Below are 26,153 nucleotides of genomic sequence, written 5' to 3'. Positions count from 1 at the left end.
TGCCTTTAACCATTTAATTCAAGTCTTGCAAGTCAGGTGAATTTTTAGTCCTCAAGGTAGTTTTATTCCATTCTCCCTACACGCTTCTTAAGACCGAAAATTCAACAAACTCACTATGCGTTACTTGTATAAAAGGCTATGTATATATTGGGGAAAAAATGTCTTGGTGGCATTGCAAATTCTCCCACTAGTTTACTGTGTGGCCAGGAGAGTTTCTTAAACATCTCAGGGCCCGATGTTCAGAGTTGCTGAGTGCTCACAGCAGTCAATGGCTTCAACTGGCATTACAGGTGCTCATCATCTCTGAAATGTATTCCCTGTGCCTCAGTTTCCCCACCTGGGGAACAGAACAAGATCTACATCCAAGGGGCTACTGAAGCTTAATGAATTTGCCAAGTGTTGTGAGACCCTAATAGGGGCGGTACTACAGAAATGGAAACTACCCCCCCCCAAGACATCCAAGTCACCAAAAGGAAAGTAATAGATTCTGATTGTATTAAGTGACTTAATATTATGGGACTTTCCCAAGAGGGTAGGTAAGTGATATATTAACAGCTGAATATTCACTGAGAAAGCTGCCAACTCTAATCTTGGCCTGCATAGGTCAAGAGCAGAAATCATGCCAAGAAAGGCTGGTTATGGTTTCTCTTTTGTCGGGTGGCTACTGGGAGAGTCGTGAGGCTTACCTACAGTACCCGGGTTGCAGGCTATACAGCTCCTACTCCAGGAGCAGGAGGAGAGCGGGAATCTTTTCCTGCAGTGCTGCTGAGGCTAGCAACGAGGGCACGGAGTTGTGGTTGTTAAATACAGCTTAACACGATTAAACCGTGTAAGACATTTTATAACTTTTAACCAGGGTTTGAATTACACTTTGACTCCTGGGGGGGAGGGTGTCACATGAAATTAAAACCTGTTCATTGATTAACAAGTCCACCTAAGTGACCCCCCCCCAAGGTTATGATTTTTAAAACATGCGGAGGGGCTCCTGTTTCTTATGGAGAGGCTCAGCCCCCCCGAGCTCCCCCATAATTCGGATGCTGCCTTTAACTGTACAATACAGGAAATTTCGATGTTTGATGACTTTTAAACTTTTTATTGATTCTACGCTTTGCCTGCCCCCAGCAGCCAGCGGACGGTAACGAAGCATTAGCCCTAGCCATCGTTTACTGCGTTCTCCGAGAAGCCCGACAACATACCCTTGTTGCTTCCTAAAACAAAAGAGCAATATTTCATTCTCCCAAAACTCCAGGAAGCTGCACTCGAAGGGTGAAGTGCACGGAGGACTTTTGCAAACAGTGCCACCACATGGACTTCTCGGGTTCCTTATATATATTTTATTTTTCTTTTTAAACCCCCAGCCCTGGAGCTTCCCCAAACAGGACAAAGTTCCACGTTTGATTTCTAGGCCACCCAGACAGCCAGAGAGAGGCACGTGGTATTTTTTGTGATGCAGCTCAGCCGTATCCAATTACTTACCCAGCCTGGTCATACACGGCGTATAAAAGACAGGGCTGCTGGAGGAGCTGGCGCAGCAGCAGGGCACGCACGGACTTGGCGCACGAGGGTCGCAGGAGCGGGTGCTACTGGGGAAAAGGAAGGGAAGCGGAGGCCCTAGCATGACGGCAGGCTGGGACGCACTGGGGATGGAAAGAAAGCACAAAAGCGGGGAGAGAAGCCACGGCAGCTGGGGCAGGACCTGGAAAAAGCAAGGGCAGCTGTGAGGCTGGCTCCCAAGCGGACAGGCCCCGCAGCAAAGAGCGGGGGAAGGAATGAGGGAGCAGAGGCAGGGCTATGAGGTGTGGATGAACCTCACTGCAGGAGGGCAGGGGCAGATGGGGCAAGCCCAGGGGGACAGCAGCTGCAGCTGGTGCAGGCCCAGGAAGGGCAGGGCTGAAGCCCTGAGCCCAACATGCACCAGGGCCAGGCCCTCCTTGGAGCAAACTACACCTCCCAGCAGCCCCCGCGGCGCGCCCAGCCCCCGCCCCCGCGCGCCCATTGGCCTCACCCGCCCCCCAGCGGGGCACCCCTGTGGCCAGCCGCGCTGCCACTCCGAGAGGCGTACGAGGGAGGAGGGAGGGCTATTCTCGAAGCCGGCCTGCGCCGCTGGCGTGGCGCGAGCGCCGGCGCGGGGCGGGCGGCGTGGCGCAGTTGGCGTGGCGCAGGCGCAGTGCGGCGGGGGGATTGCTGAGCCCCGGACAGCTGGAGGAGATAAACAGAGGAGGGGGCGCGCAGGCAGCGGGCCGCGGCCAGGCTGGGCCCGCCGAGCGGGGCGGGGGGCGACGGCCGCGAGCCCTGCCACCCCCGCGGCCTGCATGGAGCCTCGAGGCGGCCCCGGGCTGCAGGGAGCAGGCCTGACAGGTACCTGCCCCCTCCCCCCGCCTGGCTGACCCCGCAGCAGGCCCCGGGGCAAGGGGGGAGGGGTGCCCATGCAGGGGGGGAGGGGTGCCCATGCAGGGGGGTGCCCATGCAAGCGGGGGGCACTTGGCACCCTGCTCCTGCCTCGTCCCCCTTGTGTGGGGGGCTGGGGGCTGTCAGCTCCCCCCCACCCCCAGCAGCATCCTTTTCCTGCCAGGTTCCCCCCCCCCCCCCCCCCCCCCCCAAAAAAAAAAACCAGTTTATGTCCCCATTGCTCTCTTTTTCTCTTTATTTTTTAATTTTCTTTTAACAGCCAGCGTGCTCCCCGCTCCTGTCACGCTCTCCCGTGCCACGAGCCGAGCCGTGTCCCGGCTGGGAGCGGGCAGGCCGGGCGCCTGTCCGGGGAGGCGGCGATGGGGATTTGTTCCCCCCCGCCCTGGGGGTGAACGATGTTTCGGGAGCGTGCGGGTTTTGGCGACCTTGAGTTCAGCTTTAAAAAAGTGCCGGCGGGGTTGGCTGGCCGGGGGACCGCCGCGCTGCGTGGGTTCGTGCGACGGGGGCAGAGCTTTTTTTTTTTTTTGACGCCAGAGTTGAACTTCAGAGAGCAAAAGTGCCAGCCGTGCTAGGAACTTGTGTGTGAGCATCCCGTAGGAGCGTAGAGGCGGAGGCCGCTCGTCTTGGGACAGCAAGGGAAGGTAGTCAGTGGATCGGACTGAACCGGCTATTCGTATGAAAACCTCGGGGGACTTTGATGCGTCCCGAGCTCCGATCTGAACCCGTTATGTTATGACTAGCGGCCTGATTCTCCGGTGCTGGGAGCAGTTGGGGTTGATTAAGCCCTACGGTCAGGCTGCTCCGCAGGCAACGGGATCATCTTGTCACCGTTGTGCAGAGCTTTGGGAGTGATTGACTTTTCAGGAATTTGTTGCCATCTTGTCTTTCAGTATTGGGTGTTAGCCAGGGAGGGCCAAAGCCTGTTGAATTCTGCAGATTATTAACCTTGACTGGAAAAAATAAAGAGGCCATGCATTGCAAAAGTGTTGGCGATCTCCCTAGACTTTGCCTGTCCGCTACCCCCCTCTGCAGTGTAAACCAGCAGCTAAGCACGGGTAGCTTAGTCCTGCGCATCCTGTTTGTTGGATTCTTCCATGAGGAAAAAAGGTGCTAAAGGATGGGAGATGGGGATGCCCCATCTCCCAATCTGCAGTATGTTCAGACTTTGTGGAGTATTGCGAGGCAGTGACAAAGGGAAAACTTGCTTCGAATGAATAGAGTTGAGCACGAGGATAACTCTGTGGCTTGTATAGGGAATGTGCTCAAGTGCGAGTGAGTCTGTTTTTTGTTCTTAGCAGAGCAGAAGTTGAGTCCTGCGTGCAGCCAGAGGAAGTCGTGTATGGGGCCCTTAGAGCACTGGCAGCGGTAGTAAAAGTTTACCCTCGATTGCTTTGTACCATTGTGACTTAATCCTCTCATCCCAAGAGATTGCAGCGCGGGGAGTTACAGATGTATTGACCGCCGGAAATCAGATAACGGATCTTCCTAGGGAAGCTGGAGGATCTTTTCTCTCCCGGAGCAGCACGGAAACTGAAACCTGAGTTAACAAAATAAGGGAGAATGCTACTGGTACTTGCTTTCTGATCTGAGAGTCAGATGCCATGCAAAGTGCAGGAGGGATGAATACTTTTTTTTGAGCACCTTGGGGTTTTCCTGGGACGCCTCTGTCCCATCTGAATTCACCCAACCTGACCATGCAGACCTTGGGTCACGGCTTGGCGTTGTGCCTGTAGGCTGTCTTGGGGTACACTGATAAACAGCTTTTATTGTAGACGTGATTATAGGGCACAGAGGGGCATATCAAATGAGAAAAAATAAACCAGCTAGCCTTCAAACAGGTTCCAGCTGGGAATGGCTTAAAAACTTGCAAGGCTAAAGACTGGAGAAGCTCTGGATTGATAAGGGCACAATATCTGAATATGAATAGAAGTCATGAGCTGAGAGACTGGCTGCAAGAGAAACAACATATTGACTGTCATGTTCCCTAGGTGGTAATGGAAGTCGGGGCCCTTTCTGGGAACCTGGTGTTTGACAGTGAATAATTTCAAGGCAATCGGTAGCCATTTGGTCAGAGATACTTAGGAGCCCTTGTGTTGTTTTCTAGGAGACTTGTAAAGCTTTTAAGCCTGGTAAACTTTATTTTGGAGTCTATTTCTAAATTAATTGAGACTTAGTGCTACTACACTTTAAAATTAAGATGGCCCAGTCGGCACAGTCTTTCCAGCAATGTTGTGAATTGCTGTTTGTTGGCAAAACCCTGTGAATCCTAACCCAAGTGGGGTTTTAGGGAGGTACACCCATGTTGGGTATGGCAGAAAGAAGGCAGAGGTTGATTGCCTGTGACAACAGATAGCGGGAAACCTCAGATTAGAATTTGTCTTGATTTTCAGCCCTCATCTCAAACCCATGGGCCATTTGGGCAGTTAGACCACAGACCCCTCATTTATGTTTCGATTCAAATGTGTCCTATTAAAGCGAAAGGATGGAAGAACTTGCGGGCTACATTCTGAGCACCAGCGGTGCTGACAAATGTAGGCTCAAGAAATCAAAGGACAGTTTGAAAGAAGTCTGAAAAAGTGGTCATGCAGAGAGATTTCCAAAGTTCAACCAGACCAGCAATCGGAAGTCAGGATCCACGCCAAATTCTTCCTGGGTGAAGCTAAATTCTTTCCCCTCATGCTTTTCTACTTGATTGCTTTGTCTCGGGACATCTCATCTTTGTTTTTCCCTGCTTAAATAGAAATACCCCAGTTCATTTGACTAATGTAAGTAGTCTTACTGAAGTACAAAGCAGGGGGATGTTACAGCGGACTCCAGCATTGGCTTGTGCAGCTGCGGCAGTACCTCTGCGAGGAGCTGTCCCACGTGGAGAGGAGCGATTCTTATCTGGTTTTAAGAACTAATAACTGATGACAGAACCTTCTGGTCCCTGCAAACTTGCGCTGTGTCTGAACTGCCAAATGAGCTGAGAAGCTCCAAAATGCATTACTAATCCTAAAAGCTAGCCAAAATCCTGAACGCTCACAAAAATACTGGAGAACTGACTTGTCTCTGTTCCATCAGCAAACATGCCTTCCTTTAGTTCAAGATGTCCAAAATTGTGGCGGAGAAGGAAAGAAAGGAAGGGTTTGTCAATAGAGCTTTCTTTTGAGAGCACGTAAATGCCTTTCTCGGGCTACTTTGAACAAATGGCAGGATTTGGAGCGTCTTGTAGCCAGATGGCAGCTTGGCTGTATATTGGCCTGTGCATGATGCAAGGGCAATCTGAGATATATTTATAATATTCATAACCTCCCCCCCCCAATAATATTATTTGGTAGTATATAGAATGAAATTAAAAGGATGACTAGAGACAAAAGCATTTTCTTCAGTGGGATCTTTAGAAGAACAATGGGTCCATTATCAATTGGGAGGTGTCTACTTGTGTGACTGCACGTGTATTGTTCTACGGCTAGGGCTCCTAAAACCAAAATGCTACTAAACTGAGAAGTCTCGTCCCGGAGAGGAAAGAGGAGGGCGAGTGGTCGGCGTACATTTGGGATGCGGGTGAAGAGAAGATGTAGAAGGGCAGCCTGTCAGAGGCAGTGTTTCAACAGGATTTATCTGAAGCAACTAGTCTTGCCTAAGCTTTGAGAGAAGTAGTGACAAAGGTTTGGATAAGACCCAGAAATACAGATCTTCTGGGGTATTAACCTTTTGTGTCTAAGGAACGGAAGATGTCTGTCTAGAAGGAGTTATTTTGAGTCATTTTAATCACGGAGCGGGGTAAGTGGGGTTGCTGTCCCAGGTTTCCATCTACCAAGGATAGAGAACCATGGAGTTTCACGTATAATGAAGTGAAAGTAATGAAACCTCTAGCCAGAGGAGAGACTTATCCCTTTACAGTTGGGACACAAGACCTTGCTTGTCTCATAATCCTCGCTGTGTGATGCAAAGAGCCATGCTATAGCTTAGCAATGTGAAGTGAAGTAGAAGAAGCATTTTGTTTTGGAGAGACCCCGGGGCAGAGCTCACGGGTACAGCTCACCTCCGACCTGGTAATCTTTTTAAAAAATCAGAAAAGCCTAGTCCCCTATTTCAGGATACTGGTTGTTATCTTCATTCAGGCACTTCAGAAAAGTGACTAACTAGAAGCAATGTTTTTGAATGTTTTCTCTGATGAAGTAGCTGATTTTACACACTGGCATATTTACCTACAGCTGGCCTTGGGCACAAGTGACAGCCTGGCCCTCTGCACTTCTGCAGCCCCAGCAGTTCTGTGTTTGCCTCCGAGTTGCTGAGTCAGCCTGATCCGCGTTGGGCATAGGAAGGGAAGCAGGAACAGACTTTCTCATTAGGGTGGTAGCTGCTTTCGTGCAAACATCTGGAGTGGAAGGAGCCAGCCTTATTGCTGGTTGCCGCTGGGCTCTAACCATTAAAGAATGTGTTTCCCTAGAAGCATAAATCAATGCGAATGATCCATTGCCTGGGTAAGTTGAGGCTAGCTCTCAAAAACCTTATAGCTTAATAATCTGGTCCAAGGCTTGGCATGAAATCATGTTGAGTTGTATGTCTTTGCAACACTGCCTTTTGACATTGAGCCCAGGAATGGGGAGCCTATGGTTCAGCATGACGGGGTAATGTTAAGTTCATTTTAAGAACGGATAATCATTTTTTGGGCGCACGGCAGCTCTCTGGTAACACTTTACAGGTATAAATTGTGTGTGTGGCTAACTGGTTCAATAAGTGTATGTGCCCAGAGGGGTAATTTTGTTCTGTAGGATTGACTGGTGACATAACTTAGGAAGAGAGAGAGACTCCTGACTTATGTACTGACCTCGGTGTAGACACCGCCGAAGCTGATTGCATTCTGCTAGTGTCACAGGGTAGGGTTTGTGCACTTCTTCCAACTTGATGAATACAAGCTGTGTACAAGAGGTGCGTTTAGCCTACTGTTGTGGTCTTTGGAGTTTGAACAAGGATGAATTTGGGCCTTTATCCTTAAATCTGAGTGGGTTTAGCCCATGTGAAAAAGGGAGCACAATGGTACCAGCTGTACCTGGGTGCAGGACAGATGTTCTGGGCAAGCTCCTGTCTCGCACTGCTTTCCTATGATCCTGATCTCATCTTCTGCTATTCAGGCCCTTGCTTTGGATATCCAGAGCTTAGCAAACTTTGTTCTTGTGAGGTGTACAAAGAGGGAGTTGAAGATAATAACCCATTGTCCCTCATAATCCGTGCTACGAGTTGTTTCTAGGTCTCTGGAGGTGAAATGCTGTGCTACTTTACCACCTTGTTTCTCTCTCCTCGATGATGTACAGGCCAGAGACATAGACTGTGGGTTTTTGTTCATGACTGAAAATATTAGCTTACTTTCCATCACTGCTTAGCAATCCCTGACTTCTGTAGGTTTACATAGGATCTTGAATGTTGCTCTTATTATTTGGAGTGGTATGGCAAGAGCAAGTTGGGCTAGTCCTCGTGATTAAACAAGTCAGAGTTCCCATTCTGTGGGAAATTTTGATCAGTTTATTCCCTTTTAAAAAAAAGTTGATGTTGTTTCTAAAGTTCCTGCAGGAAGGAACATCCAAAAAAGTTGGTTTGAGATAATTAAGATGTGTTATTTAATTGAGTCCCGGCTCCAAGGCATAAGCCGGCATTCTCGTTTTTTGTAGACTTGCCGTGAAGCTGGAAGACTATTTAGAGTTTGATTGTTCGATACCGCCATGCTCTCTGAGCTCCGCAGCTGCAACCTGGGAACCCTTGGGTCTTGGGAGGGCCTGCATGATGCATCTTTTCCGGAGCCATGCACACTTGGAAAAAGCTTTGACCGCTTGGTCAAACCTTCTACCGAAACCCAACAGTGAGGTGGGGCTGATACGTTTGTGCAGCGTGCTGGTTTCCACGGATCAGCACTTCCCAATGAAAAGCTGTTTTTTTGGAAAACTCCTGACCGGCTCCACTCGTGATCTCTTGGAAAAAGTAGCTTCAGCAACTGGTTCTAGTGCCTTGCGTAGCACAGGGTGGTTTTAAAAACAGGATTTTTCAAAACGGGGTTTAGTTATTTGAAACGGTGGCAGGAACGATCCTCAGTGCATGCATGGGGTTAACCTCCTTGGGAACTGCCGTCTTGCTTATTCTTCATCAGCCGGACCTCCTGCTGGAAACGGTCTTGAGACGCAAGAAAATTTCACAACTCGAATGCGGAGAGGGAGAACTTGAAAACTTCAAAGCTATTAGGCAACTTCTGGTTTTTAAATGAACGTGGTTAATTTTCAGGGGGTTGACTTAGCTTAACAACTGGGAAAATTTTAATTGCTCTTTGCATTCAAAAAGTCACCATTTCCCATTGCTCAGCTCAGCTGGCAGGATGGCAGTGCTGTCTGATCACTAAAGTGGCTTTTATCACATCTAAGGAACACTTGCACTCTTCTAGTCTGTCTCCTCTCACTCCCCCTCCCTCCCCCCAACTCTTTTAAAAAAAAGATGTCCTTTAACTGAGATCTGCCCTGCACGGGAGGACAGAAAGTAGACCTGTGAAATTGGCTGAATATCTTTATTGTTCTGTCCCTTCCCTCCAGCGCCCCGTCAGCTCCCAAGATTTATAAATATGGTAGAAAGTCTGTTACGTGAGGTTTCTGCTCCCCACAGGTACCCATGGAAATAGAGACGCTCTGTGTAGATCCATTGCTACAGGTCTATTCCTGTTGTGCTTGGTCCTCATCTGGAGATGTCCTCCTGGCACTGATCTTCTCTTAACGCCCTTCTCGGTCATGTGTCTCGCTCCTGAGTTTCTGGAAGGAGTCTTGCGTGAGGCTCAGCCATTCCTTTTGCAGGGGGAACTTAGTCTTGCCATTAGTTAGTAGTTAAGTCCTGGGTATAACTGACTTGGTACATTGTTTGGGTTTTTTCCTTCCCCTCTAGGTAATTAAATGTCTTCACTGAGGATCTCTGCTCTGTTGGAATGCTTGGATGCACAGCAGCTCTTCCCATAACTTCCTTCCGCCTGCCCCATTGTGAGAAGATGGCGAAAGCAAACATTACCAGAGACCTCATCCACCGGCAAATCAAGGTATGTGTTAGCCGGAAGACTTGATTGTGGTGGGTGGGTTCAGGTGTGGGGAGCAAGTTCAATGTTCACGCTACAGGTTCTACAGGCAACCAACCTAGTGCAGCTTAGTCTTCACAAAACAGATATCTGCCATGTGCCCTTGTGCTGTGGTTTTGTTAGCTCTTAGACTACATTGGGTTAAAAATGGCTGGGAAATTTCCCTGAAAACAGCAGGAGGTTGGGGTGTAGACTAATTAGGGGCTGTGTGTCTTCAGGACAGCTACTGAACTACCTCCAGACTAGGCGTTAAGGGCACTGTGCTGATGGAGCTGCCACGTTTGGATGAAACGTACCAAGTTCTTTGCCTTATGATTAATTAAATCCTTTCAGTGACTCTTGCAAAAGGAGAAGTTAATCAGGGTGTGATGGCAGAAGCCTCCATGGGGACAGTTCCATTTTGCTATCTCAGATTTCCTCAATGGTTTTGTTGGACAGAGGAGACTTAAGTATCCAAACCTGCTCGTAGTATTTATATTCGAAGTCACCCATTGCCATTGATCTGGGAGATTCAGTATGCTGTTTAAACCTCTGCTCTTTAACTTGTGACTGCATGGAGCCCAGTGGGGTGGAACACAGAAGATTATAATAAAGCCAATATTGTGCCTCTCTTGCAGTCACCAGAATGGGGGCTGCAACATACTCTGGTTTGTTGAGTTCCTCGTCGCTGCTGTCTCCCTTTCATGGGCAATGTACCAGTACTTGGTTGTCAGTGCTATATCACAACCCCCTTGAAGTATGTCTGGGTGTGTGCTGCGCTCTCCAGACTCCATAGTAAAGTATCATATTGGATGCTATGGGCTCAGGAGACTTGAGAGATTGTCTGAAGCTCTGGGATGAGCTCTTCCCAGAACGTTTCTGGTCTACCACCACAGCGGGATTGTATTGCAAGAGTAAATCCTATTTGTGCTGGATGTGGATGCTTTCTCCGGGATGGATTCAAGTATGTGGAGCAAGCTACCACAGATCTGTTTTCTGCTCCAAGTGCAGGGTGTGCTTCTCCATCCCTCTATTAGCAGAAGAAAGGAGCATAATGTATATTATAAAATACATCATTTATCCTTGGAGAGAACTGCACATGCCTGATGATCGTGATGCTAGTTTTTCTGCCAGGCACTTGGATACTGTAATGACAAGCTGTATAAGAAGTCCTACAGTCTAAGTGCAGGACAGAGAGTAAATATCAGCAGATCAAGGGAATGATTATTCCCCTCTATTCAGCACTGGTGATGCCACATCTGGAGTCCTGTGTCCAGTTTTGGGCCCCCCCAGGACAGAAAGGATGTGGACAAGTTGGAGAGAGTCCAGTGGAGGGCAGTGGAAATGTTTTGAGGGCTGAAGCACATGACTTGTGAGGAGAGACTGAGGAAACTGGGCTTATTTAGTTTAGAGAAGAGAAGACCGAGGTGGGGATTGAATAGCAGCCTTCAGCTCCCTGCAGGGGGTTGCAAAGAGGATGGAGCTAGACTGTTCTCAGTGGGGGCAGATGACAGAACAAGGAACAATGGGCTCAAGTTGCAGCAAGGGAAGTTGAGGTTAGATATCAGGGAAAATTATCATGTGGAGGGTAGTAAAGCACTAGAACAGGTCACCCAGAGAGGTGGTGGGGTCTCCATCCTTAGAGGCTTTTAAGACCTGGCTGGACAGCTTTGGCTGGGATGATCTAGTTGGGGATGGTCCTGCTTTGACCAGGGAGTTAGACCTCCTGAGATCCCTTCCAACCCTAATTTTCTTTGATTCTGTGACATCTTTGCATTTCCTTAAGAGCTGGGCAAAGTGTGGTAGAAAGGGCATGTATTCCAGTAGGGCAAAAACTGAATTGTGAAGTTTTAAAACCCACAAGATTGCCAGTTTTTAATTCAGTGTTGGAGAGAGTCTTGCTGCTTCAAAACTCCTGTCATTTGGGTTACTGTAAAGGGTTGTTAACAGGTCCTGTCAATGGTGGTTCTGTCATCTTTTACCCTCCATAAACCTATGTGTGTTCCCAAGAGATCAGCTAGTCACAGCAGAGCCAGCTTCGCATGTTTTTTTCTTTTTCTTTTTTAATCTAAGGGGGAAACTTCCTGTTGTCCTGATAGCTGCACTAATGAAATGTCCATTAACTTGAAAGGAATAACAACAGCTGATACAACATGCAGTTATTTCCTAGTGCTTGAGGCCTTAAATTTTTTACAACTTTGCTCATAGCATTTGTAGGAGTGGAGTGTAAGCTAGTGGCTAGAGCAGGGAAATGGGATCTGGCATTTATTCCCAGTACAGCATTTTATTCCCAATAACTCATGAGGCTAAAAGCCTGTAGCTTAACCTTTCTGTGCCTCCCTTATTCAGTGGTTAGTGGTTAGGGCATGAGCCTGGGACTCTGAGCTGGCTTCAGTTCTTTGCTCTACATCAGGCTTCATATGTGACCTTAAGCAAGTGCTTTTGATCTGCATCTGCCCCTATGCAGAATGGGGGTGCCAGTAGTCTTACCCTACAATAATAAGAGAGGCATCTGTACTACAGGACCTTGTGCGGTATAGGAAGGGGGGTTTATCTATGCTGTTGATGAACATGTGTAAAATGTTGCAACTAGTAAGGAAAATGATTTTAATTGCTTCAAATTTGGCTCTAGCAGCTGGAAAAATAGCTGTCAATGGTACCATGATTTGGTGTATCCTGCTCCTCTGTCCACATCCTTCTACTGGGTGGCATTTCAAATGATCTGTTGCAGTTATCTCAACAAAGACCTCTGGGTTCTGGGAGTAGGTGCCATCTCATTGTTGTACACAGGGGGAAATGGGAGTGTAGAAATCATGGCTTTCCACTGGCTAAACACATGATGGTGAGCAGACATGGGTCCTAGCTTCTAGGTTTGTAGTCTAACTACTAGATGTTCCAACCTTTCTTTGCTTCTGCCATGAGCCTTCCTCCTCCATCCTGGCCATCTACTCATGTATCTGGGAATCCCTTGAGGGAAAAACAACTATCTTACTTTTCTTCACCTTCACGGATACCGCCACAGCTCTCTGGCTGCTGTTCTCTCTCCTGTGGTGCACCCCAGGCTTGTGGCACTGCAGCTGTATGCTTCTGCTTCATTCCTATCTATAAAAAACATGCCTTGGTTCCCAAGGAGGTGGTCCAGTTCACTGGCACGACAATCTCCTCCCTAGTTGCTGTGCTCCAAAGAAATACTGAGACTGGCCTAGGAATAGTGAAAACGCAAGAGCTGATTTTTGTCGTAATGTAGTTGCCCTTCGTTGCTTTGTTAGACTCGCACAACCTCTGGCCATAGTAGGTTTTCCATCCAGCAGCTTTTAATCTAGTATTTGGAGTGAACTTCCAGCTGTGACTTGAGGCTTCTACCTTTTAGCCTGTACTTACCCAAGATGGGGCTTCCTTCTGCAAACACTTTTTTTTTGGCTAGCAGCATGATGTGCATGCCCCTGACTTTTTTCTTTTCTTTCTTGTGTTGGTTGCCAGACTTGAACCTGGCAGTTGGGATTGTGTTGTTTAGTTTTTGACAAAATTATGATTGATTTCCCCCCACCCCCTTGCCCCTTTTTACTCCTGAACTAAGGAATACAATATGAGGCCTTCTTTAGTTTGAGAGAGATGTGGGCTTAGCAGAGAAAAGGCATCCAGCCGGTACTGGGAACAGTTTGAGGCACTGGGAAGGTGTGAGAGTGTATTTTACAATTGACATTTGTGTTAAGGGTAAGAAGGGTTCTGTGTTTGCTGAACTAAGTGCAATATGTGGGTTTGTTTTTTCCACATATAGGAAAAAGGTGCATTGGGCTTTGAGCGACATTACCATGTCACCGACCCCTTCATCCGACGTTTGGGCCTAGAAGGAGAGTTACAGGTAAGTGGGAAATGCCAAAAAGAAACAAACCTGCCTTTTGGGTCTACTTGAATCTATGCACAGAACATTCGGAACAAACTTTTTGGGAGTAGGAATTGTCCTGGAGGGTAGGCCTAGGATCCAGAGAGACCGTGACAAATTGGAGGATTGCACCAAAAGAAATCTCATGAGGTTCAATAAGGACAAGTGCAAAGTCCCGCACTTAAGATGTAATAATCCCATGCACCGGTACAGGCCAGGGACCAACTGGCTAAGCAGTAGCTCTGTAGAAAAGGACCTGGGGGTTACAGTGGACAATAAGCTGAATATGAGCCAGCAGTGTGACCTGGTTGTGAAAAAGGCTAATGGCATACTGGGCCACCTTAGTAGGAGCATTGCCAGCAGATAGAGGGAAGTTATTCTTCCCCTTTGTTTAGCACATCTGGAGTCCTGTGTCCAGTTTTGGGCCCCCCACTGCAGAAAGGATGTGGACACATTGGAGAGAGTCCAGTGCAGGGCAACAAAAATGTTTCAGGGGCTGGGGCACATGACTTGTGAGGAGAAACTGAGGGACCTGGGCTTATTTAGTTTAGAGAAGAAAGGACTGAGGGGGGATTTGATAGCAGCCTTCAACTCCCTGCAGGGGGGCTGCAAAGAGGATAGAGCTGGACTGTTCTCAGTGGGGGCAGATGACAGGACAAGCAGCAATAGGCTCAAGTTACAGCAAGGGAAGTTGAGGTTAGATATTGGGGAAAAACTTTCTCATGAGGAGGGTAGGAAAGCACTGGAACAGGTTACCTAGAGAGGTTGTGAAGCCTCCATTCTTGGAGGTGTTTAAGACCTGGCTAGACAAAGCCTTGGCTGGGATGATGTAGTCAGGGCTGGTCCTACTTGGAGCAGGGGTTGGACTGGATGTGACCTCCTGAGGTCCCTTCACACCCTCCTATGTTTCTATGTGTGTGTAGAGACACACCAGTTTGTTCAAGGTGCACTGAGCATAGTGCTGTAAGTTTCTGCTAGCTTTTCCACGTGCAGGTTTTTCTGCTAATGCACCTATAGCACATTGTCTTGACCAGGGCTTGTCAGCTAATCTTTGCTGTGGCTGACAATCTATAGGGAAATCTCTTATCTCCTAGTTGACAAGAAATCAGATAGTCAAACTGCATGACTTTTAGAACTGTAGCAGTGTTTCTAGAAGCAGATGAATGAATTGTCCCATTGCAATCTAAAGCTCCTAAAACTTGTTAAAGATCTCAAGGAGTGAGTTTCCACATTGGTGGAATCTTAATTTTCTCCGTTCTCCCCTCAGCCCAATCCCCACCCCAGATTACTGACGGCACTCTCCAGCCTTTCCTGTTAATAGGCTTTGTTGAATAGGACAAAAAGTTAAGTGATGATCACCCAACAGCAAGATGCTTCTCACAGGTGTTAAAAGTGCATTTTCCTCTACTGCCCTGAGGATCTGTGCATGTGATCTCAGCTTGTCCAAGAACTTTGGAAACGGTCACCTTTCCTTGTGCACAGCAGGATTTTACCTCCGAGGCTGAGCTGTCATTTTGTTCAGCACTAAATGTCCTTCCTCTTCCCCCCTCCAGCTGTTACAGTGTACCTTTCTTTCCTGGAAGTGCCTGTCTGGTGTGGGTGGGTGTCTCTGTGGAGCTGAAATTAAAAGCTGCTTGTATGAGAGTGAGTTGTGTGGGGAGCTTGCTGTGCCCTTGTCTTGGAACAGTCCTATTTGAGAAATCTGCAATTTGTGTAATGTTCTCTTCCTTTCTTTGCTCAGGGTCACGGTGGGTGCGTTAACTGCCTGGAGTGGAATGAAAAAGGAGAGTAAGTATGCGCTGGGCTTTGGGTGTGACGCAGCTAACCCAGGCTTTCTCAAAAGCAGGCTGCGCATCGTATAAGCAATCGCTTTCTATTCCCAGTAAAATAAATGAGGGCTTGAGCTGAAGCTTTTGAACTGTAGCAGAGTCCAGGTTTCAAGAAGAGGCTCTTTATCTTGTTGGTTGGACCTGGAGGTCACTGGAAATGACCTGATTGTGAGTGTAGAAGAGAACTAGGCTTGATGACAAGTGTAAGGTCCTGTCCTGGAGGGCCAGGATGCTACTAAGCTGGTGTCAGGACCCAGTGGGTCTCTGCTGGCTGTATCCTTCTGATTTGGGACTAGAATGGCAGATTTTTTCCCTTCTCTGTACTCAAAGTACTCCTCTGGGGGGATCACGTTACATGGATGCAGTATTCACTCCATCCACCTAATAACTCCCTTCTTTTCATTATCATCCGTGTGTAGTTTCCCCACATGGAAAATAACCAAGTGGAAGAAAGACATTCTGGGTAGCCCAGGGACACATTCTGCTCACTGTCCACTCAAATCCACTTAGCTCACAGGAATTTCATGTACCTGAGGGAGACATTTGGCTTCAGGGCAGCAGTTCTTGGTCTGTGGTCCTGACAGCTGCAGGGATCACCACCTGATGATCTCTTATCCTGTGCATCTTCTGCTGATGGAGATGTGTTCTGCTACTTGCAGCATCTTCTCCCTGAGGTACCCCCTCTCCCCTACCTAGAAAGCAACCTGCAAATCACTGAATTTGTCTGAGAGCTGCTGCAATACATCCTGAGTCCTAGTTGTGAATAGATTAACCTGCAGGAGGAGTGGATGAGAAGTTAAATGCAGCCAGGAGTGGAGCAGTATATGTAGTGCTCTCCTCTTGATTTTACAGCTTGCTGGCCTCTGGCTCTGATGACCAGCACACCATTGTCTGGGATCCACTGCATCACAAGAAACTTCTTTCCATGCACACAGGACATACTGCAAACATCTTCTCTGTCAAGGTGAGTGAAAGCCTTTGTAGCTTGGATATCTGCCCACTGGTCTGACTGGCCTGCATCTTCCTGTGAAATGGGACTTAACTGACTGAAATTTTGAAAACAGACTTGCTCTCAATTTAGTAACATCCTCCTTAATAGAAAGAAAAGCTCCATTTGCCTGGTCACTGCTGTCAGGCTGAGGGCAAGCAGCAATAGCTGGAACTGCATGTGCACATGGCTTATTAGGGAATGCAAAACCCTCTCTCTAGATTTTCAGTCTTGGGTTTTCTGACATGGCAAGAGTTGCTCTGCTTTTTGCAAATAAGAGTAATCTGCCACCAAAAAAGCTTTTGACTTGCACAGACGGGCGCTCCTGTCATCTTGCACTGTTGCGTATTGTGATCTCAGCATTGTTTCAGGAGGTAACTCTGGCTGCAGCAGCTTGTTGTAAAGGGAGCTGCAGCAGTTGCCAGCTGAGACTGGGTCGCTGTGAAGGATGCTTTGTCTTGTGATTGTGTGTCCCTCCTTCTCTGCCAGAGGGAGGGCAGTGTGTGAAGAGTCCAAAGCGCTTCCTGGTCTGAATGACCAATCTGCTTTCCACAGTTTTTGCCGCATTCAGGTGATCGGATCCTCATTACGGGAGCTGCAGACTCCAAAGTGCACGTCCATGACTTGACTGTCAAGGAAACCATCCACATGTTTGGTGACCACACCAACAGGGTGAAGCGCATTGCCACGGCTCCCATGTGGCCCAATACGTTCTGGAGTGCAGCAGAGGATGGGTTGATCAGGTAAATAGCTTTTGGTCATCTCAGGGTACATCTCTTGGTGGTGGAAAAGACCTGTTTGAACAGTCACTGATACCTTTAGCTCTCCTACATCCTTGCCCCCTCCTGCTGGCTTGGCAGTTCAGTTAAATGATGAAGGAAAACACTGGATCACCCATCAATTACTGATTCTTATTTCTGCTTTTGGCCTTATTTAATTCTTACTGGCTTCTAAACATCATAGCAATATCAGACCAGGGCTCCATCATGCTTGGTGTTATACATAGATCTAGTAGGAGACGGTCCCTATGTGAAAGAACTTGATTTTAATCACTTTTGACAAAAATAACAGCAGTTCAACTTAAGTAAAGGATATTATCACATAAATGCAAAAAATGGAAGGTGAGATGCATGTCCTGTGTGACTTGTGCTCTTGAATCATCAAAGAGACTCTAAAATGACTAAAGATAGTGCCCTTGGAGAATCTGTTCCAGGGTTCATGCTGGATCTGATGCACACGAGATCAAGATTTAGTGTTTCTTTTGGTGCTAACTAAAATCCCCACGCGAAATAGACTTGTTAAGAATGATGGTTATCCAGATGTTGAGGGTTAGTGCATTAAATCAGGTGTCCCATACCTTGGGATACGAGATGAAAATAACCATTACATAGCAGAGGCCCCTGGGGAAAAAAGAGTCCCTTCTCTCATCCTCTTTGCACATGATACAGACCGTTTATAAAAACTAGGCTACTGTCTAGCAGTAATAAGATTGCGTTGTCCGAATTCTTCTCTCTCTCTGCATGGAGAGAAGCTTCATACTGCTACTGTCATGGTTCTCTACTACCGACATGGCTTACTTAAATCTGTCTTTTACTTTTTGTAGGCAGTATGATTTGCGAGAGAACAGCAAACGCTCTGAAGTACTGATAGACCTAACTGAATATTGTGGGCAGCTGGTGGAGGCCAAATGCCTCACTGTCAACCCCCAGGATAACAATTACCTAGCGGTGGGCGCCAGTGGGCCCTTCGTGCGGCTGTATGACATACGCATGATCCACAACCACAGGTAATGGTGACCATCACTTATAGGACCTTCTTGACAGAGAAGTGAGTAACACAAGATCTGAAAGAGGCCTTGCATAGTGGGAAGGGGGCAGCAAGAGGAGCTAGTGATGATCCATCTCAGCTGTGCAATGGTACTAAGTTTTCTTCCCTCCCAGCATCCTTTAGACACGGGTAAGTGCAACTTCCTGGCACTCTTGTGGTTGCTTGGGACAGGTTTGCAATTGCACAAGTGTTTAACCTATGACCATGCCCTTATGAGTGAATGAAGTCTCTCTCCAGACAGGGTGAAGCCTGGCAGTTGTATGTTATAATAATAAAACTTCTCTTCTTTCTGGTCAGAAAAAGCATGAAGCAGAGTCCCTCGGCTGGAGTGCACACATTCTGTGATCGGCAGAAACCCCTCCCCGACGGTGCGGCCCAGTACTACGTAGCAGGTATTGCTGCTGCTCCAACATGCCTGATTTGGGCTGCTGCCTAAGAGCTGTAGTCAGGGCCAGGCAGTCTCTGCTTGACAGAGTGGACATCCTGTGGCATGTAGCTCCAGGTAGCACTGCTTCTTAAGCTATGAAAAGTGGAACTGACCCTGTTTTGCTGCTTTGCACAGTCCATAAAGCATGGACATGCAAATGAATGAACATGGGGAAGGACCAGATACCTCCTCCTGTCTTGTCTTTTAGGCTCTAAATTCATACCTGATGTGGAAAGTTAATGATCTTTTATTACTGCTGGATACTGAACCAGCTGTAATGAATGAGCTGCTCTTGCTCTTCTGCCACAGCTTAGTTGGCACTTTGTTGGTGCATCCTTGGAGAATCAAGGATTGAATAAACTGTAGACTTTAAGCCAGGGGCAGGCAATTATTTTGGGTGGAGGGCCGCTTACTGAGTTTTTGGCAAGCCATCGAGGGCCGCATGACAGGCAGCCCGGGGCAGATAAATTATTCATTTTCTAAATTTTTTTAGGGGCCCCGCGGGTCAGATAGAATGACCTGGTGGGCTGCATCCAGACTGTAAGCCGCATTTTGCCCACCCCTGCTTTAAACCCTCCTCTAGAGAGAGCCCTGCCAGGACCCTGCTTGAAATACTTGTAGCACAACACCCTTGTGCTCTCCCTATCCTGTGGAGAAGCAGGGCTTTTGTTTCTGGGGCTGTCAGCATGGCTTCCTTCATCTCTGCTCATCACTCAGTACGTTTGAAAGCATTTAATATGTGCATGTTAGAACTGCTGTGCTCGCAGACTGAATATTCCTAGCCAGACTAGAGAGAGGCTTCTCTAAAAAGAGCTTTTTTTCTAAAGTCCCACTGTGGGATCTCTCAGTCTCTTTGGCTCTTCAATACTGCATAGTTGGGAAGGCAGTGGTAGGCTATGCCCCAGTGAGTCTGACAGGGACACACTGGAGTGTTGAAAATGAGGTATTCATACAGACCCATCCACAAATTGGTCAGTTCTGCAATTCTAGTGAGTGCCATGAAGCCCCAGTTTTGGTGTTTTTTTGCTGAAATCATGTTCTACTGTTTTTGGGTTTGAGCTGACCTGCAAACATGAGTCTTTAGAGGTCTGGTTCCTCCACACACAAGCATAGCCCTGCCAAAGAGGTTTTAAAAAGACATGAAAAGACAGTTATGCATGTTTGAGAACAAGTTTCCTGACACGGGCCAGATCCAGTCCCCAGTGCCATGTCATCCCGTTGGCAGGGCTTCCCACAGGGCCTGATCCTGGTAGGCAAGGGCAGAGGGTGAGGCTCAATCCTGGTGGGCCTGCATGGTGAAAACATTGAGCACCACTGGCTTGGAGCACTTCAGGACCTGGGAAGTCATCCCAGGCTCCATGACAGTATAAAAATGGCTTAGAATGTGACTGCATTTCATGTGTGTCCCAGCAGCCTCCCATAAACCATAATGGCCAGGGTGAAGCAGGCTATTGATGGTTACAAGTTTTAAAGTAACTTATGCTGGGGCTCTCTTCTCTTCAGGGCATCTTCCAGTAAAACTACCCGACTACAACAATCGCCTGAGAGTTCTAGTAGCCACATATGTCACCTTCAGTCCTGATGGCACGGAGCTGTTGGTTAACATGGGAGGGGAGCAGGTAGGTTGTGACCTGAAGTCTAGGTACAAGCTTCACCTGCAGCTTTTATTAGCTGGGGACACTGCAGCCTGACTTAACCTCTGCAGAGCAGCGTCAATGTGCCAGGCTGTTCGCAACCTGTGTTTTATAGTACAGTGTGAATAGGGTGGTTCTCCAGACCAGATTCATTTTTTTTAATTGTTAGAAATGACCTTCTTCCCCTTGGAGGTAGATGGAGTGTTCAATCTGAGTAGTATTTCATAGTGGTTTTGCAGACGAATTTTTCTCCCGTCCAGAAGAGATGTAAATCTTTCCTGACCTGAGTGAACCACCTTGGCAATCTTCCCTAAAACCTACAGTGAAACACTACACCAGTTCTGCAGTAGAGTCTGGAGGATGAGTGGTGCAAGTAGAGACAATGGCTTTCACTGAGGGTATTTAAGTTTTCTTTCCAAGAATTGGGTGACATTCTTGGGTCCTCTGTCAAACCTATTATTAATCTCTTCCTGTTGCAAATCAACACCTGCAAAAGTAGGGCTGGCTTAGATTCCAGTGAAACAAGAAAATCCTGCTGAAGGTATTAACTAGTGAGGATTAAGGTGGGACTTGCCTTTTGGGCAGGGTATTCCAAATAGGGGTTTTGCATGTTTCTCAATGCCTTGTTTATTTTGGCCTTAGACACAGGCTGTTGGGTTGGATGGATCATGGGTCTGATCTGGGTTGGCAGCTCATGTGGCAGTGCATTTTTATTTCAGGGCTTCGTGGGACTGAATTCTGGGCTTCTCTGCAGGAAGGAAGTCTTAGCATTTGCTTATAGATAGTTTGCCTCACTTGTGACCCGTTTGCCTCCTTTCCCCAGTGATGAATGTTTATGATTGTCACGTATCCATAGACAAGTGATTCAGTGCCCTGTTTGCATAGGCTGGTGTATTATCGAATGATTCAGATATTATCCTATTATAGCTGGAGCCTCTTTGGTTTCGCTAACCAGTCAGCCTCGGTTAATTCTTGCTGTATGTACTTGCCATAGATTCAGTAGAACAAGCTTCCCGTGCCTCAGCACAGTTCCCTCTGAAGCTGTATTTTCCTGTCGCAGCACTGGGTACTGTGTGTGTGTGTGTGTGTGTGTGTGTGTGTGTGTGTGTGTGTGTGTGTGTGTGTGTGTGCGCGCGCGCGCGACATTTTACCAAACTTTCAAAATGACAGAAGGCAAAATTCTGGGCTCTGTGGGAGTGTGGTGCCTTGTTCATCATTATAGTTCTTGCATCAGAGTGTCATGAACTGTTTTGCCCTCTTTTTTTCATAGTCTCCCATTGCCTTTTTAGGTCTACTTATTTGACCTGACTTACAAGCAGCGGCCATACACGTTTCTCCTGCCAAAGAAGTGCCATACTTCAGTGGGTAAGTGTGAGTCTGCAAGGGAAGGGAGAGCCAGGCATAGCCAAGTTATACACTCTGACACCTTCCAGCATGAAATCTGATCTGGGCTGGAACCGGAAAACTGAATTGGGGCAGGGAGTAGCTCAGCTATTTCTGCAGTGCGACTCGTACATTTTGCTCCAAAAGCCATTCACAGAGCAAGTATGCAGAAGTAACTGAAATGCCAAGAAGTGTGGGTGAGGGGTGAAGGACTGCCTTTAAACTGTGCCTAAGAATAAGGTTGGCAGGTCTATCCTCTTCCACTGCTGGAAATCCACTAGTCTTTAGCACTGTGAAGGCCTTGGGGCTGTACTCTCACTTTATGGCAATACCTTCTGTTGGGCTGGGCCTCTAAGAGTGCGTTTGGACTTTCTTTTAATCCTAGGTGACAGAGTGGGTCCCAAGCGATTGGTGAATCAAAGAGCCCTGTTCTCTTTTCTCTTCCCTCCACAAAAGTACCTTAATCAGCTGAATTATAGTACCTGGAGAGTTCACAGCTTCTATGGCAGGACATGGAGGGGAGATGGTCTCAATCCTTAACTTCCTCCCACCCACTGCTGTAGTTGCAGCAAAATGACAGGAACAGATTCTGGGCAGAGGCTGCACTGTTTCAGGCTGTCCGGCAGAGGGCACATGTACACTTGCATCACACCATTAGTGGGTGTCTCCACACCAAATCTTTCGGCAGCTCCAGGGAGGATGTAGAGCCCTCCCAACCCTCTCGCCTGCCTGGCATGTCCTGGGTGGCTGCTTATCTGTTATATTCAGTTCACTCTGCTTTGTTAACCATTGGTTTCTGCTCCTGTGTGCAACTGAAATACTTGGAAGCTGGCTTGGGAACAAAAAAAAAAAAGATACTTGGAAGCCAGTTCATGGTATTTTTCAACCTAAGCAAGTCTTCTGGATAAGCTAATGAAGAAGGTGTGCAGAGAGGAGTGTGGGACTGGGAGCCGGGAGTTCCTGGGTTCTAGCCCTGCTTTAGACACAATCTGTCTTTTGGTCCGTCACATCCTCCCTGAGTTTGCTAACCTCTAGTATGGACATGACAGTACTCGCCCCTCATTTGTGTTCCGGACACAGTTTGTAGATATGAAAATGAGAAGCTTTGTAGAAGGGGAAGTGTTATGGGTGCTATTGGCCTTCAAAGGATTAATGGAGATAAGGGTTTTTTATCTTGCTTATTCAAGAGGAACTAAGAGGAAGGATCCCTTGCTTGCAATGCTGATTAAGCTCCAAACACCTTGCTTCTCCTTCTTGCTCAGCCCCTACCTTCATCAAGTCCATGATATTTTTCTCAGTTGTTTTCCAGGCACCTGTAAAACCTAAGAGGAGCTAAGGGTTATTGCTTGAAAAGCCACCCTTCTGTCTGAAAAGCAGTCTTTTAAAACAGTTGTCTAGTACTCAAAGGCAGATATGGTAGATTGCTGTTTATGCCCAGGTCCAGCTTGTTGAAGGTGGCTTCCATATGAGCTTCATCTTGTCCTCTATTTTATGTGAGGAGACAGCTTTAAATGCATCCAACTTTTTTCCTTTCAAGTTCTGGTGTGAGGGAACTTGTAGCGCTTAGATACCTGGTATCTGAGCTATTCCTCCCTAATGTATGTGCTTAGAGGTGGAAAGACTTCAAAGAGAATTGTAGCTGCTTACCTCTGGTCTGAATCTGGATTGATGGGGAGATCTGTCTGGCCTATCACCTGGTTTCCCTCTTAACTTCAGTGTGTGTGTGTTGTTTGCACCCTTTCAGAAGTGCAGAATGGCAAAACATCAACCAACGGAGTGTCAAACGGCATCCATCTCCACAGCAATGGGTTCCGGCTGTCTGAGGGACGAGCCCATGTCAGGTAAGTGGATATACTTGTCTGGGTGAGAGCTCTGTGACCTGTCTGTCCTCCTGTTTAGATCTGGAGCTGCTGTGTCGAATGTGATTCCATTTAACTCGCTCATTAGTGATTGCTCCGGGTATTTCACTTGGGGGTTTGCTCATCTGCTAGTTGTTAGGGGTCTTCAGGAGCCTGATGGGGGAGATCCTGTTGGTAGAGATCTTCTTACATGTGGGGATTCTTTGCTGGTAACATTGATACCTGGCCTTAAGCCTAGACACTGAACTCCTTTGCTTATCCACAGCTGGTCTCTGCTCCTTGACCTGAAGAGGGTGGCTTGTGCTTGGTGAAAGATTGTCGCTGGGTCCCCTTGCTCCTCTGTTGGCAAAAGGGCTTGGTTGTAACCTGGGTACCAATTTGCTGCACGCTTGAACTAATGCCCCCAGAATAGCTGCATGCACTCCTCTGCAGCCCCTGGTTGGTAATGGCATTTGATTCAGTACTGTCCTGGGGATGAATACAAAGCTTTCTTGTTCCCAGCTATCCGCTCTGCTTCCCTCCTTCCTACTTTGATTTTTAAGGACTACCTGGAATTAGAGAAGCAGAGGCAAACCTGAAGTTTAACACCTTCATCTGTGCCTTTTAAAATGCTAGTTTATCAGATGTCTTTGACACATCAAAAATTATGTGAATGAGCTTTGTGGACATCTCAAAGAGAGCTCTCGCATACCTGAATGCAAATTTAAACCAATAACACTGTCTACTCTACTCACTGCCACAAGATACTAGATCCAAAGGGCGTTAGCAGGACTCAAAGGATTTAGTGGATCCATACGGATAATTAAGGCACTCACTGTTAAATGAGTATTAGAAATCATCTTTGAGTTCCATGGCATAAGACATCTCTTAGTTGATGGGCTTATAAAGAACATCCCCTAAGGGCAAGTTACCCAATTTATAAGAGCTGCTTGTACCTTCATGTGGCGCATCTGGTAAAAATCAATGCCAGAAACAGGAGAACGTGGACCCTGGATGTGATCTGGAGTGTCAGGTTTTCAGTAGTCTGGTCTGGTTAAATATTTGCTTCTGATTTGGTTAAATTTTCCCCCCCACCCCCCAGAAGATCCTGACCTCACTCTTCCTTATGTCTGCAGCCCTCAGGTGGAGCTGCCTCCATATCTGGAAAGGATTAAGCAGCAAGCAAACGAGGCCTTCGCCTGCCAGCAGTGGACTCAAGCCATCCAGCTGTACAGCAAAGCTGTTCAGAAGGCACCCAACAATGCCATGCTGTATGGGAACAGAGCTGCAGCCTACATGAAGCGCAAGTGGTAAGCGAGCTGGACCTTTCTGCAGGAGACTGTGGAGCTGTGCACCAAAGGGCTTGGTGTACTAAGCAGTGCTGAGGCCTAAGTTCCAGGCTCCAGAAAGAGAGGTATAACCTACATATATTGTCCTGATCTTGGTGCCCTCTCTTGAACATTCACGGTGCAGAGAGGTAGTGCCTGGTGTGTGAAATTGGTAGAAGAGCCATGAAACTGAGTACTCTGCACCTGTGCACGTATTCAAAGCATGGTACCAACAGTCTAGGCTCTGGCTCTTCTGCTCAAGAGGGTTAAGATATTTCTTGTGTCATTCACTTAATCTTTGCATCTGATTTTTTTTAAACCTGCAAGGGAGACAGGGTGGCTTTGCCTGGTGTTTTAAGGGTAGTTTTGTCAGGAATGTCTGACACGCTCCAGAGCCAGTTCTCTTTGTCAGTTCTCTTTGCCAGACTCAAGGGTCTAACAGGTTGTCGCTGAGAACAGGAAGACTTGCCACATTATGGGATCAGGGCTTGTAGAGAATGTAAAATTGCGGTGGTTCTGTGATCCCTTGTTGGCTGGTTGTTTTGATCCCTGGACAGTGAAACATGCTGCTACTTACTTGGCCACACAGGGGTACTCTTGAGCTACTGTGTGCGGGGAATGGAAGCTGTGTTCTGCTCTAGGGCCTTGGTCTAAAGCCCTGCTGCTTTGAGGAGGGGGCTGCTGTTGGTTAGCCAGCAGTCTGCACCTGTAATGTTTGCTCTGTAGGATGTAGCCTGGTAGCTCAAAGCATGGGGCTTCCTATATGCAATACCTTGACAGGGGAGTGAGCAGGGGGCCAGGCCTTCAGACAGGCGCTGGTCCTTCTGTATTGTGTCCATCAATAAGCTGGGTTCACTTGAAGGCTGGGATGGAAGTAGGCAAGTGGTATGGGTGCTAATGAGCAAGTGGGGAGACTGGGGAAAGTAGAAAATCCTCAGATAGCTCCAGGACTGGGGGTGGCTGGTGGATATGTAGGCCTTGTCCACTTCCAGGGTGTTTTCATCTTTTTGCAGGGATGGTGACCATTACGACGCTTTAAGAGACTGCTTGAAGGCTATCTCCCTGAACCCCTGCCACCTGAAGGCCCACTTCCGTCTCGCCCGCTGCCTTTTCGAACTGAAGTATGTGGCAGAAGCACTGGAGTGTCTGGATGACTTTAAAGGGAAGTTCCCGGAACAGGCGCATAGCAGCGCTTGTGATGCCCTTGACCGAGACATCAATGCAGCCCTCTTCTCTAAAAGCGATAACGGTGGGTGCCAGTGCTCAGCATGGTCCTTGTATTCTCTTTGGATGTTAATGTAACCCAAGGAAGCATGTCCCCCTGGAATTATTGCTCCCTAAAGTGAGGTTTGTTAGATGCTATCAGTTATTTACCCAGAGGATGATTTGATCTTCTAGTTGAAAGCTGCCTTTGTAATTGATGCTTTCAAGGACCAGTCCTGCTGTGTTTTTTTTAACTGACAGCTGATCTCTGAGAGATCTGGGTTCCCAAGTGTGTCATGCTCTGTCTTTTTTTGCTGCAGCTGCTCCTTAAGCGTGGA

General features: G+C 47.6%; 2 protein-coding genes across 2 annotated transcripts in view; one reads left to right on the top strand and one right to left on the bottom strand.

The window, feature by feature from the left end:
- SLC9A1 (solute carrier family 9 member A1) overlaps window positions 1-1,874 on the bottom strand; it is a 55,021-nt gene extending 53,147 nt beyond the window's left edge. The window contains exon 1 of the mRNA XM_059729500.1: window positions 1,477-1,874. The gene's annotated coding sequence lies outside the window, so the exon portion shown is untranslated. The remainder of the gene's footprint in view (window positions 1-1,476) is intronic.
- A 315-nt stretch (window positions 1,875-2,189) lies between these two features.
- Window positions 2,190-26,153, top strand: part of WDTC1 (WD and tetratricopeptide repeats 1) — a 29,765-nt gene continuing 5,801 nt past the window's right edge. The window contains exons 1-13 of the mRNA XM_014610516.3: window positions 2,190-2,358; window positions 9,313-9,460; window positions 13,254-13,337; window positions 15,100-15,146; window positions 16,040-16,151; window positions 16,731-16,918; window positions 17,779-17,961; window positions 18,300-18,394; window positions 19,933-20,048; window positions 21,353-21,428; window positions 23,191-23,287; window positions 24,421-24,594; window positions 25,626-25,861. Coding sequence (XP_014466002.1) covers window positions 9,353-9,460; window positions 13,254-13,337; window positions 15,100-15,146; window positions 16,040-16,151; window positions 16,731-16,918; window positions 17,779-17,961; window positions 18,300-18,394; window positions 19,933-20,048; window positions 21,353-21,428; window positions 23,191-23,287; window positions 24,421-24,594; window positions 25,626-25,861 — 1,516 coding nt within the window. The 5' untranslated portion in view covers window positions 2,190-2,358; window positions 9,313-9,352. The remainder of the gene's footprint in view (window positions 2,359-9,312; window positions 9,461-13,253; window positions 13,338-15,099; window positions 15,147-16,039; window positions 16,152-16,730; window positions 16,919-17,778; window positions 17,962-18,299; window positions 18,395-19,932; window positions 20,049-21,352; window positions 21,429-23,190; window positions 23,288-24,420; window positions 24,595-25,625; window positions 25,862-26,153) is intronic.

Source organism: Alligator mississippiensis, chromosome 6, assembly GCF_030867095.1.
Source record: "Alligator mississippiensis isolate rAllMis1 chromosome 6, rAllMis1, whole genome shotgun sequence".
Taxonomy (NCBI): domain Eukaryota; kingdom Metazoa; phylum Chordata; order Crocodylia; family Alligatoridae; genus Alligator; species Alligator mississippiensis.
The sequence above is the reverse complement of the archived record's forward strand: the minus strand, read 5'-3'. Positions and strand labels throughout refer to the sequence as shown.